The 14,184-nt window shown below is 45.2% G+C and overlaps 1 protein-coding gene across 1 annotated transcript in view; it reads right to left on the reverse strand.

Moving 5' to 3' along the window:
- CDH23 (cadherin related 23) overlaps positions 1–14,184 on the reverse strand; it is a 1,152,220-nt gene that overhangs the window by 493,745 nt on the left and 644,291 nt on the right. The window contains exon 15 of the mRNA XM_078641088.1: positions 4,146–4,326. Coding sequence (XP_078497214.1) covers positions 4,146–4,326 — 181 coding nt within the window. The remainder of the gene's footprint in view (positions 1–4,145; positions 4,327–14,184) is intronic.

Consider the following 14,184-nt stretch of genomic DNA (forward strand, 5'->3'; position numbering starts at 1 on the left):
GCCACACTGCGTCTGCTGTGCTCCTTCCCTTCACTCCCGGGTCCTAGACCTCGTCTGGAAAACCCAAAATGCTACATTTTAGTGGCTCTTTCTGAGCCAAGGATTGCATTAGGCACTAATTCAACACGGGTAAGGGCCCCAGAGCTTAGATTTGACCTCACATGGCGCAGAGGGAATAAGATGCATTTTCTAATTTTCTTTCCTGTTACAGGCACTTGGTTTCCCTCATTACCGTGTTACCATGCGATGGGAAGTCACGCCAGTCAACCAAGCACTTTATCCTCTTCTGTACCCTGTATACCTCTTTTAGAACATGGTTTTTACGCCCAATTCTCGGTAGAAGATTGTTCACCAATCTTCAGGAGAGCTTGCTTTTTCACCAGCGCCTTGAGGCATCTTTGATATGCAGCTCAGTCCCGGATTTTATTACCCTAGCACTAAAATTGAGAATTCAATATGCATTGTGATTTAACGAGTGATAATGTTTTAAACATGAACATTTATTTTTGAATGCCTAACATGTTATAATTGCATTATATTAAAAGGGGACATTGCAGGCAGAGCCTTTTGCTGATACGATTTTATATCAAGTTCAAGTAGTCTTTATTCGATTAGTGCATCATAAAAGACATAAAATACAATATATACATATAAAATACTCTAAAACCATATTAAATCACATATATAGACTTCATAAGAGTAAAACAAAAAACATTGCACAGAGCCTAACTAACAAGCACATATTATATGCTAATCGAAACACGGAAACAAGAACTTTATTAAAAATCCACTAGCTAGAAGAAGTTGCTATACTTAAGACTGCGTTGCGGTAAAACAAATCGATTAAAAGCAGGGATGCTACGCTCAATTGGTAAGCAAATTGGTAAGCAAATTCTATGACCCAGCTCAGTATTATATTCAACGTTTTGTTTCCGGGGGGGATATGTGAGTTGCTTGGATAGAAATCGTGTAAATCCCAGGTTGTTATGGGGCCATCACCTTCTTGGGGCTGCCATGATTGAAGATAGGGAACAACTTGTCTGCTCCTAAATCTAATTAGAACCAAGTCGCCACTAATATCTTTTCGAAGGGGACCCAGCCAGCCCACTCTCCTCACGCTGATTATCCTGCCATCGAGGTCATGAGGTAAGGGTCTGTTTTTCGATAGCCAAAACTTGACTTTGTTTAGCAGGTCGGTGGCTCTCTCAGATTTTCCATGTTTCAATGGAGGGACCCCCGAGAGGATGGACACAAATGGAGCGGCCTCTGGGGGAAGATTAATACAGGGAGTCTTGATACGTTCTAGTCTGGGGGCAACATTGTGATCTATAACAGGTATGGGTGGTGCCTTAGGAACATATGGAGGCACAGAAATAGGGACTGGTACTTGAGTAGGGGGAACTTTGTTTTGCATGGTATTGGGAGAAGCAGCATGGAGCGAACAGTTAGATGTTACAGTATGGGAAGATTGTACCAGATAGGATTTAACAGTTTCCTCAATCCCCATCAGTCTATCCCCCAAGGTGTTAATTTTATCGATCAGGGGATGGATAGTGGTTTTGATCAGTTGTTCGATCATGGCCAGTAAAGCCAATTGGGACGAGGATGGTGGATCATATAGTTTTTTACCCACCTCTGGGGTTGACAGAGCAGTGACAACAGAGGAGTTTATATTGGGGGACGCATTCTGTAAATTTGGTGGTTTGGTTTGGGACCCAATTACTCCAACCCCGTCATGTTTCCTTTTAGCAGATGTAACCTGAACGGGAATTATGCTTTGTGGATTGGCTTTTATAGGTGTAGGTAAAGGCCCCTGTGTGCTTGCGCTGCGAGCTAGCGAACTAGTGTTTGTTGCCGGGTGGGGTGATGTCACAAAGGTATACCTGATATTACACATACTATTTAAATCGTCTAACCAGGGGAGATTAGACGCTGTAATGATTGTTTTTGGAGAGGGTTCCATACTAGTAGTAGTGACTATGAGCAGAACTGTAGTAATTATATCAATGGTACTATACAATCATTAGTACTAAAATGTCAATTGCGTGCCCGTCTTATGACCTAAGGCATGAGTCCAGCCCAAAAGGGTATGTTAGTAACCACTCCCTTGAGGGTCTATATAAGAGTTTATAGGCGGATGTGATAGTCAATGGAATAGGCAATCCGTGGCTTTACCTCCTCTTTGAAGACCAAGGGGGGTGGCCCGTCCCGTCCTCCTATGGCCTCCGAGGGCCACAGAGGGCCCGCCCTTTGCCCGGCTTAGCCCGGCGCAGTCCCGCGCGCAGTCCCGCGCGCGTCCCGCGACGCGGAGGGAGCCTCGTCCGTTATCAGCGCCTCCGGGCGCGCAGCAACCGGAAATGACCCGCTTAGGCTGCTGGGAGCTGTAGTCCGCCGGCGGCCGTGCAGGTGGAGAGCAACGGCGGCGTGCAGCACTCACAGCGTGTGGGCCCCAGCAGCAGCAACAGAGTGTGCCCGGTGAGTCCCTCCTGCTCCGTGAATCTGGTCCTGATCTGTGACCCCCGCTCCTCAGTGGGAGCCTCGTCCGTTATCAGCGCCTCCGGGTGCGCAGCAACCGGAAATGACCCGCTTAGGCTGCTGGGAGCTGTAGTCCGCCGGCGGCTGTGCAGGTGGAGAGCAACGGCGGCGTGCAGCGCTCACAGCGTGTGGGCCCCAGCAGCAGCAACGGAGTGTGCCCGGTGAGTCCCTCCTGCTCCGTGAATCTGGTCCCGATCTGTGACCCCCGCTCCTCAGTGGGAGCCTCGTCCGTTATCAGCGCCTCCGGGCGCGCAGCAACCGGAAATGACCCGCTTAGGCTGCTGGGAGCTGTAGTCCGCCGGTGGCCGTGCAGGTGGAGAGCAACGGCGGCGTGCAGCACTCACAGCGTGTGGGCCCCAGCAGCAGCAACGGAGTGTGCCCGGTGAGTCCCTCCTGCTCCGTGAATCTGGTCCTGATCTGTGACCCCCGCTCCACAGTGGGAGCCTCGTCCGTTATCAGCGCCTCCGGGCGCGCAGCAACCGGAAATGACCCGCTTAGGCTGCTGGGAGCTGTAGTCCGCCGGCGGCCGTGCAGGTGGAGAGCAACGGCGGCGTGCAGCACTCACAGCGTGTGGGCCCCAGCAGCAGCAACGGAGTGTGCCCGGTGAGTCCCTCCTGCTCCGTGAATTTGGTCCTGATCTGTGACCCCCCGCATTTTATTACCCTAGCACTAAAATTGAGAATTCAATATGCATTGTGATTTAACGAGTGATAATGTTTTAAACATGAACATTTATTTTTGAATACCTAACATGTTATAATTGCATTATATTAAAAGGGGACATTGCAGGCAGAGCCTTTTGCTGATACTATTTTATATCAAAGTGACAACTTTTAGACGAGGTTTTAATATGTCAATAGGGGGAACAGCTCTCACAGCCTGATTGCGATACGTTTCCATTGTAAAGTGGTATTTTTAGATAAGATTTTAATATGAACATTTTCTCTTAATTGCTTGATATTTCATAATCGTGGACATTCCCTCCTCCTGACTGTTTGATATTTGATAATTGTTGTATGCCAAAGGGTGGCAAAGAAATGGCAACTCGATTGCGATATGATTTTATTGGCATTTGATATTCCCCAAATCAGATTTTTTTATTGTGCTTTTATGGTCTGATGACTACATAATGTTGATGACTGGCAAAATATCCTTAGTATTTTTCCTTTCGTTGAGTACCTGTTGAGTTTCAAGCTGCATCTCTGAAAACAGTGCAGCAGCACCTTGAAATGTGCATTGCTAAGGAGGATTGAGAATCACGTACCACGTTCATAGTTGAGCACTACTGCGCATTTGCTGGGGATATGTTAATAAACAAAGAGAATCCCTCAAATCTTGTACTTCCAATTATATTTCTTTGTGTAAGTAGGTGGATTTGTATTTGGGAGATGTGACACAACCACTGATACTCCCTGCAGGGTAAGAGGCAGAGGATCATATTGGTGTACTGTCAGCCTGTTAAGGCATGGGGCTTCATTATACACCCAATCAAGTGTCTCATATCTCTGCCATCATGATGACATCAAAATAGCACCATCTGTTGGTGTGTTTGCACACTATACATATGGATAAGACACTGTTCCATGTTGCCCACCAAAATACACACTCACCCAGAAGATCGCCAGATACAATGCTATATTCCACCTGTCCATTAAGCCCAGAGTCTCTATCCACAGCCTTGACAGTTGACACTCTTGGTCCTGGCTGGCCTTCTGTGAGATCAAAGGGTCCCTCGTACGACTTGGGAAATACCGGTGGATTGTCATTAATGTCATTCACATTTACCAACACCTGCAATAGATGGAAGATGTCACATGGTCATGTACCGTATGTATTTTTTTTTTGCAGTTGCCTATAGCATTGCACAAAGTCTGGAATATGTTAAGTGCACAGTACAGGGAGGTGTTAAAAACATATACAATACAGTACATTTATTCATATAAGAAAGGGGTTAAATGAGATATATACCCAGTGCTACACCTTAGGTGCCAACAAATGGAATAGACAGAAGCAAATTAAAAAAAACAGAGTTTGTAGAGGTGATTACAAATCATATATATTGAGTCCAGACAACCTTATTTTAAAAAGTTTACTTTATCAAGTCTCATATTTTATAAAACAGTCCAGTTTTCAAAAAAATATCTAACGTTGTGCTCAGTGCTCATATCCAAGGTCAATCTTTACAACGGTTATATCCACCGCCTGGTGCTACAGTGTCAATATCCACAGCAAACAATGCCAATATGCACAGCAGATACATGTTTCAGGGCCTACCCACTTCATCAAGGCTTTAGATTCACACAATTTTTTCCGTATCATCCATTCACTATGCGTTCATATTCTGAAAGAACGATTATTAAGTGGTAATAATGGTGGTGGAGTCAAATTGTAATTTTAGCATTGCAGCAGGGATACTATGATCACAATAATACTGTTTCACCCAATTAATAATCTAATGAAGATATGGAATTGAGTTATCTTCCACACAATTATAGAGTATCCCCTCATCTTGGGCATCAGAAAAAGTATTGCATCCAATTCCGGAAAGTCACCCATATCAGAAAAAAATGGGTGACTGCTAATTTACCCACAAGACTATATCTGATGCTCCTGATGAAGAGGGCAGCTTTAGAATAGCGCGTGAAATAACTCAATTATATATCTTCATTAGATACATAATTGGCTCGAATATCATTGTGATTATAGATTGTGCAAGTTCATTAGAACACTTTTTTCCGCCCTCAGTACAGAGTAGACTTCAGGACTTATCTCAAAAAGATCTGATGAACTCACCTACTCGCTCTACGCTTCCCAGCTGAGTGGTCGCTCCCCTTTGGCTCCGGTATCGTTGTGTAGCGCTTTTGGCCGGAAACTGTCTGAAATTAATTGCCTGCTGTGTGCTTTGTATGCCGCTTTGTATATTTAATTATTAAGATTGCCAGTGCGACTTTCCTGCTCTTTTAGCGTATTCCCCCAAGCGCCCTCCATTTTGTTGTTGTTGTCCTCCTACATAGCCCGCCCCGCCTCCCAGCTGAGCCGCCCTCCCACAGACTACAACAGCGCTCCGTTACCTGGAAGCGCTGTGACTCGCTCTACGCTTCCCAGCTGAGTGGTCGCTCCCCTTTGGCTCCGGTATCGTTGTGTAGCGCTTTTGGCCGGAAACTGTCTGAAATTAATTGCCTGCTGTGTGCTTTGTATGCCGCTTTGTATATTTAATTATTAAGATTGCCAGCGCGACTTTCCTGCTCTTTTAGCGTATTCCCCCAAGCGCCCTCCATTTTGTTGTTGTTGTCCTCCTACATAGCCCGCCCCGCCTCCCAGCTGAGCCGCCCTCCCACAGACTACAACAGCGCTCCGTTACCTGGAAGCGCTGTGACTCGCTCTACGCTTCCCAGCTGAGTGGTCGCTCCCCTTTGGCTCCGGTATCGTTGTGTAGCGCTTTTGGCCGGAAACTGTCTGAAATTAATTGCCTGCTGTGTGCTTTGTATGCCGCTTTGTATATTTAATTATTAAGATTGCCAGTGCGACTTTCCTGCTCTTTTAGCGTATTCCCCCAAGCGCCCTCCATTTTGTTGTTGTTGTCCTCCTACATAGCCCGCCCCACCTCCCAGCTGAGCCGCCCTCGCCCCTCCCCCCCACCCTCCTTATATGACAGCTGTTCCCGCGCGCAGCGTTCACGCGCAGCGTCCGCGCCCAATCCGCGCCGAAGGTGCGCCAAAGGTAAGCCCGTCTACGCCCGTCCGCGCCTGGACCGCGCCCAGCGCCAGACCCCCTGCCCCTCGCGCTGCCCAGCCCTCCCGCATTACCTACGATGCCACCACCCTCCTAGCCGTCAACCCCGGTCGCGCCCCCAACTGCGTCCAAGCCGCTCCCGGACACACCCATGGACCTTTCTCCTGCTACTCCTGCAAATTCAGCGGCACCGACAACATCTCCGCTACGACCACACCACAGATTCCCGACCCCAATCACCTACATTGCATCCTCCTCAACACCCGATCGGTCCACAGGCACGCCATTGACCTATGGAATCTACTAGACACCATCTCTCCAGACGTCGCCTTCCTAACAGAAACATGGATGAACGCTTCCTCCGCCCCAGACATCACCATTGCCATCCCTGAAAATTATAAGATCACACGCAAGGACCGTACCGGCCACACAGGAGGAGGAATCGCTATCGTCCATAAAAAATCAATCCGCATCTCAACCAGCTCTGACACCAACCTCGCCAACTCCGAACACCTTCACTTCCAGATCCACATCGACCCCAAGACCACACTCAGAGGCACCCTCCTCTACAGACCACCAGGACCCCGCGCAAAATTCAGTGAAGACATCACGGACTTCATCACTCCACACGCGCTCCCCTCCAAAGACTACATCCTTCTGGGAGACCTCAACTTTCACCTCGAAAAGATCAACGACCGCAACACCACCACCCTCTTGGACAACCTCGCCAACCTCGGACTTAAACAACTGGTCACTTCCCCCACCCACATCGCAGGCCACACACTCGACCCCATCTTCACCTCCAGCAAACATGTCTCCTTCAACCACACTACGGATCTCCTCTGGACTGACCACAGCTGCGTTCACTTCACCTACAACAAGCCAAAACCCACCAACCACCTCCAACCAACTCTGCAAAGAAACTGGAACAAAATCACCATCGACCAGATCTCCTCATCGCTCCTTCTAAACACCCCAGCCCACTCTTCTAACCCAAACCAAGCCACCGCCAACTTCACCCTTTGGTTATCCAACACCGCCGACACCTTAGCACCACTGAAAAAACGTCAAAGCAAACCTGGCAGCAAGAAGGCCTCATGGTTCAACGATGATCTTAAGAAGTCCAAGAAACTCTGCCGCTCCCTCAAAAAGGCCTGGAAAAAAGACCCAACCACTAGCACTAAGGACGCATTCAAAAACGCCACCCGCACACACCACCAATTAATCCGAAAGGCCAAGAAAACAGCATTCAAGGATCGACTTGACAACAACGCCCACAACAGCAAGGAACTTTTCAACATCGTCAAGGAATTTACCAATCCCTCGGCCAACTCCAACGACATCACCCCCTCTCAAACCCTCTGCGACTCCCTAGCCTCATTCTTCCACAACAAAATTGCAGACATCCACAACAGCTTCGACAACCAACTCGGAGACCAACCCACCGAACCATATGCTGAACATTCTCCCCCCTTGAACACCCTTAACGACTGGAACCCAATCTCCACTGAGGACACCATCCGCCTGATGAACTCCATCCACTCAGGATCCCCCACAGACCCATGTCCTCACCACATCTTCAACAAAGCAGACTCCGTCATAGCACCACACCTCCGAGACGTCATCAACTGCTCCTTCAACTCCGCCACCTTCCCGGAAAGCTGGAAACACGCTGAACTCACCGCCCTTCTGAAAAAACCCACAGCGGACCCCACCGAACTCAAAAATTACCGCCCCATTTCGCTCCTTCCATTCCCGGCCAAAGTAATCGAGAAAGCTGTCAACAACCAGCTCGCCGCTTTCCTCGAAGCCAACAAATCCCTCGACTCCTCACAGTCCGGCTTCCGAGCAAAACACAGCACTGAGACCGCCCTCATAGCAGCAACAGACGACATTCGAACACTACTGGACAATGGAGACACAGTCGCCCTCATCCTCCTCGACCTCTCTGCAGCCTTCGACACAGTCTGCCACAGCACCCTTTTACAACGCCTCAGAAATATCGGAATACAAGGAAAAGCACTTGAATGGATCACCTCGTTCCTCACCGGAAGAACCCAGAGAGTCCGCCTTCCACCATTCAAGTCCGAGGCCACTGAAGTCATCTGTGGCGTACCACAAGGATCCTCACTCAGTCCCACCCTCTTCAACGTATACATGAGCCCTCTCGCGACCATCGCCCGCCAACACAACCTCAACATCATCTCCTACGCGGATGACACTCAACTGATCCTCTCTCTCACTAATGACCCCAGCACCGCCAAAACTAACCTACACGAAGGAATGAAAGAAGTTGCCGAATGGATGAAACACAGCCGTCTGAAACTGAACTCAGATAAAACAGAAGTCCTCATCTTAGGTACTTCCCCCTCTGCATGGGACGACTCTTGGTGGCCGGAAGCTCTTGGAAAAGCACCCATCCCGACAGACCACGCACGGAACCTAGGCGTTATCCTGGATTCTTCACTCTCAATGAACAGACAAGTCAGCGCCGTATCCTCATCCTGCTTCAACATTCTCCGCATGCTCAAAAAAACATTTCGCTGGATCCCCACCGAAACCAGAAAAACAGTCACCCATGCTCTGGTCACGAGCCGACTGGACTACGGAAACACCCTCTACGCAGGCACTACCGCTAAACTCCAGAAGAAACTCCAACGAATCCAAAACGCCTCAGCCAGGATCATATTAGACATCCCGCGCAACGAACACATCTCTGGTCACCTGAAAGACCTCCACTGGCTACCCGTCAATAAGAGGATCACTTTCCGAATGCTAACCCACGCACACAAATCACTCTACGACATCGGACCAGAATGCCTCAACTCATGACTGTCCTTCTACACCCCCTCCCGCCAACTACGTTCTTCCAGCCAAGCCCTCGCCACTGTACCTCGCATCAACAAGACCACAATGGGAGGCAGATCCTTCTCATACCTGGCTGCTAAAACATGGAACTCACTCCCCACTTACCTTCGCCTTACCCAGAACCACCTAGCATTCAGAAAGCAACTTAAAACGTGGATATTTGACAAGTAATCCCCCTCCCCTCCCTAAGCGTCTTGAGACCCTCTGGGTATGTAGTGCGCTATATAAATTCTTTGACTTGACTTGACTTGACCTACGTACTTTTCACTATGCCTCATTGCCAGACTGGTTGGTCTGAGACATCCCTAGGGTTTCAAATTCCAAAGGGAAAGTCGTTTGGCAAATCTCTATTTTTGAGTAGCAAAATGAAAGAAAATCATCTTTTCTACTCTCCTGAAGGTGAAATGCATAAAGAGATTTTTTGAGACAGGCTAGTTCCAAAACATCCACTGAAAGCTTTTAACACACTGATGGGCACCAGACTGCTTACATGGGTAGAACCTCTTCTGGTTGTTAATAACGTTTAGAGTGTATTTTTACATTTGATTAAACGTGAATGCACTGACATACTATAGCTTTTAAATGAATTCTCTACAATGTGTAGAAATGCAGTTTCCTGCTATGTGTAACTAGGTCACAAATTAGGTACAAATGCAATCTATGTTATATTGAAAACCATCTCTCTCACCTATGTTCTGTTTTCACCCTTCCCACTTGCAAAAACTGCAGCACATAGTCAAGCTGAGGTGTACAGGTTTGTTTCTACTGCTATTGTTGTACCGCCTCGTTGAACTTCCCTAGCTCATAACAACCTACATTACCAAGACCCTTCCTTTGGTTCACTGTGGCATATTCATTCATATAACACGTCACTGTTAATGTATTCAGTTTTGTTCTAGCATCTCTGGGCGACATTACCAGAGAGGGTGCCCAATAATTATTCATGTAGTGGGACTGTGCCTAGGTGTTAAGGCAATATGACATTTATTTTTCATGTACTCCGATTTGCTGATGAATTAAAACGTTTGCTTACAGCACAGTGAGTCTGTGGATTCTGTAATTCAATATTTAAAAATATTGTATAAAACCCCTAAATGTTGTGGGTGAGCCAGAAGCTTTTCCTGTTCTACTAGGGAGACTACCTGTATCTGTTGTTCTTCCGATTTCGTTGTTTACTTGGGACTTATAACAATTACTGATCTTGATTTCTCTATATAACTTTTACATTGAGAGCCTTCATGGCATTAACTCTGTACCGCCTACCTCTGAATTTCTAATAAAACAGTTTAACTTTTATTTGACCTAGAACTCAGTTATTGAGTGGGCCCATTTACTTAATATTATTTTTTTTGTAATTCAGATTTTTTGGGAGTTGCCTTAACACGGCGACACATTACCTCATGAAATTTGAGGTTTAACACCATCTCTGATCCAGTGAAATGCACTCATACTGAGTGAGGTAAATCTGGGTGTGTCAAAAATATTGGGGAACCTGCATCCACAAAGCCTGAGCAACCTTTGCCTATTGAATTCAGAAAATAGACAGTAGGACCTGCAATATGTGGAATAAAGTACCGAGTGCCATAAATAATAAGGCTATTGCAGGTCACTGAGGAGTTCCACAACCACTTAGAGGAACAAGGCCAAAGGCTTAGTTCCTTTATAAGGTTGCGGAACTTCAAGATGACTTGCAATATCCTTCTAATGTACAGCAGTGGGGTACTTTATTCCTTAATACATGATCACACCATCACCTTTCCCCTAAACCACATAAATCTGGAGCTTTTTCAAATAGAATATAAATCGAATCTTCTGTGCACAATTAAACACATTAAAAAGCTATTAGATATTTGTTGCAAAAACATGTTAGAAGCAGTTCAATACAAGTTCCTTTTTAAAAAAAAGTTGTAATAGAAACATGCAGAAATGTCTATGATTACTCATTGTATGTCAAATTTAAACATGTTGCCATAAATATCTACTTTTTACTTGCCACTGTACAGCTAGAACAACAGGGCAAAAGAAAGAAAAGCAACATTTGTTTTTGTCCTTTTAGCAGCCGCTTTATTAATGCTCCTTTACCTGACCTGCCTGCCTCTTAGCTATTGGCTCTGTGATGTCAAAACCCAAATGTAGTAAGTTATTAAAGTTGATTTCTGACTTTATTTCTTTATAACCAGTGACTGGGTGCATTACAAGTCACCAATTATAAGGAATTTATGGACCGGTTTTTAGACAGGGATTGCAGAATCCCATCTATTATAGATTAATACATAACAGCTAGCCCTTATTGGCCAGCAAAAATGAGCACAAAGATGCACACTATAGGCCCTCATCTGTATTCAGGAAAAAGGTGTTTTGAGTGTGATCTGATCTGTGGCACCTGTCTAAGAGCACAAATTAAAATATTATCCGTTGTGTTCACCATAATAGGACAAGGTTCAACAGTAGTTTACGAGTTATTCACAATTCTTTATAAGGTATAAATGTTCTTGACATGGAAAGTAGCAGGTACCACGGAACAGGGATTTCCAGCAGTGCATTTATCTTTGACACCTCTGATTGTTTATTCTTCCTTTTTTCAGAGGAGTACTAGTGTGGGTGTGTATGGTACCAGATCCAGTACAACATTATTCCTTCATAGAGACCTTAGAAAAGAACTGAAAAAAAGAATGTTGATATTTGAGCTTTGTGCAGCTGATACAGAAACAAACTCTTCACTCTCACAACAGACTATCCTGGTGCTGAGACCATTATTTTGGAGGACTGGGCCAGAGCCAACTCGACTCCAGTATTAAGTTGTCCTGTAAGGTCTGATACACTGGTCTGAGTACCCTCCCGTGTAACCATAACAACCTTAAAATATGTGAAAATGGGATTTGATGCTGTAGGCTGTTCACCCTTGCAGCTAAATTCTTACATACTTGGATCTGCTGGTGTATTGTAAGGCCCCATGGAAGCCCACCTCATTCTATGGGTGGCTCAATCTCCCACAACAGATGGTGCTAGTTTGAGACCAGTAACTACGGGTTGTTCTGATAGTGGGTCCAAGCTATCGCCATATTGAATATAGGGATTCCATGTACCTATGTGTGATCATTCAAATATTTGCTTGCACCCTGTCTATGGACATCAGCTAAGGATTGAGACTTGTACATTGCCTTAGCTTTCATGTACTTCTGCCTTTCTACTCATCTGCACACCACACTAGTAATATGAGTGGAATATGACTCTAATCTTGACTAATTACTAATACATGAGCATTTTGCTTTAATCAAAATTGCACCTTAAATATATTAGGGTTGTGTGGGCTCACCACCTCTACCAGACGTCTGCTGCTTTCATAAAGGTCATGGAAAGAAAAATGTTAGTTGTCACTCGTACAGTATGGTCTACATGTGTATTATGTGTTGGTGACATATGTCAACACAAAAATGCAAGCTATGTCGGTGTTCCTAAAACTGCTGAACAAATTAAGTTTTTAAAATCTTCCTAACGCCAGCACTGATTAATATGTAATAGAATATATATATATATATATATATACATATATATATATATATATATATATATATATATATGTATATATATATATATATATATATATATATTCATGAGCAAATAGACCTTCATTCAAGAAGATGCTGCACACCTCTCCAATGATTATTTCGGTTTATTGTTTCATGTAGGTATTCCCCACCTACGCGTTTCGGACAATAAATGTCCCTGATCACGGTTAACAAACATTTGTCCTTTGTTTGTGTTGCTTATTTGTACCATAGACACCATGTAGCAGTGTTACGTCGCATTATGAGCTTAGTAGTTACAAGCTGCTCCCCCCGCCTGGGACATTTCTCGTGATCTCTCTCTATATATATATATATATATATATATATATATATATATATATATATATATATATATATATATATATCGTATACATAACACATACTGCAACTATGAAATCTTTATTTGCTTTAGTGCAATCCCTCTTAGAAATTATACTTTTATCAGAGTATAAAAAAGAAATATAATTTAGTCAGCCCTGTCAAGCAGGCAGGAACCATCATTCTAGACAGGGTCAGCTAGATACACAATAAAATAACCTGTGCTCACACTCTAGTAGCTTGGTCCAGAGCAGTCAGGCGTATCCACACAGGCAATGTGTAAAGTAGTTGTGCAACACACACTCACAGTAATACAATGAATATACCCCAAAAAGACTTCACACATGTTTAGAAAAATAGAGAATATTTATCTTAGTAAAATAAGACTAAAACGACAAAAATCTATAAAGTAGAAGTCAATTATTGAATTTTTAAAGAATAAATAAAAAAATAGGGCTTAGAAGTCACTAGAGGTCAAAAGATTACTTTAAGGTGCGAGTGAGTGGTGCAAATCCACAGTTCAGTCTGACCGCAATCGACGGTAGGCTGGCTACAGGACCCAGACAGGTCCAGCTGAAGAAATACCTTGGATGGAGTTTTTATTGATGTAGAGAGTCTACTGCATCATCGTCGAGCTGCCCAAAGGAGTCAAGCATCAAACTCCATTGAAGTGAATGCAATGCATCACTGTCGAGATGTGTAGAGTGTTATCATAAACCTGCACAGTCTGTTGAACTGCTATAGTCGGACATCCTCTGCTTTGACGTTGAAGAGTGACGAGGCGGAATTTCTCCCGCAGTCTATGCAATGTGCCGTTTTTTCATTAAAACAGCTGTAGAGCCCACTTCTGAGGCCCAGAACTTGGAGGGGGTACCTCAGGCAATGTTAGGACTCACAAAAGGCAGAGACCAGAAGCCCCAGAAGAATTCGAGGAAGTCTGTGTCCCTGAGACCAATGGCGTAAGGAAACATGAAGGTGCCCCCCTGCAAGGTACATGGAGGGTCCCTCTCAGGACTCAATCAGGAGTTCTCCATCCAGGGTGCTGGGCTGAAGGGGGCCCCCTGGAGCTTGGGGAGCAGAGTCCTTCCCGCAGAGTCAGAGAGCAGCAGGCAGTAGGGCAGCTAGTAGAAAGCAGGCCTTTCAGAAAATCAATCAAGTTGAA

The sequence above is a fragment of the Lissotriton helveticus genome, chromosome 5_1 (genome assembly GCF_964261635.1).
Source record: "Lissotriton helveticus chromosome 5_1, aLisHel1.1, whole genome shotgun sequence".
Lineage (NCBI taxonomy): Eukaryota > Metazoa > Chordata > Amphibia > Caudata > Salamandridae > Lissotriton > Lissotriton helveticus.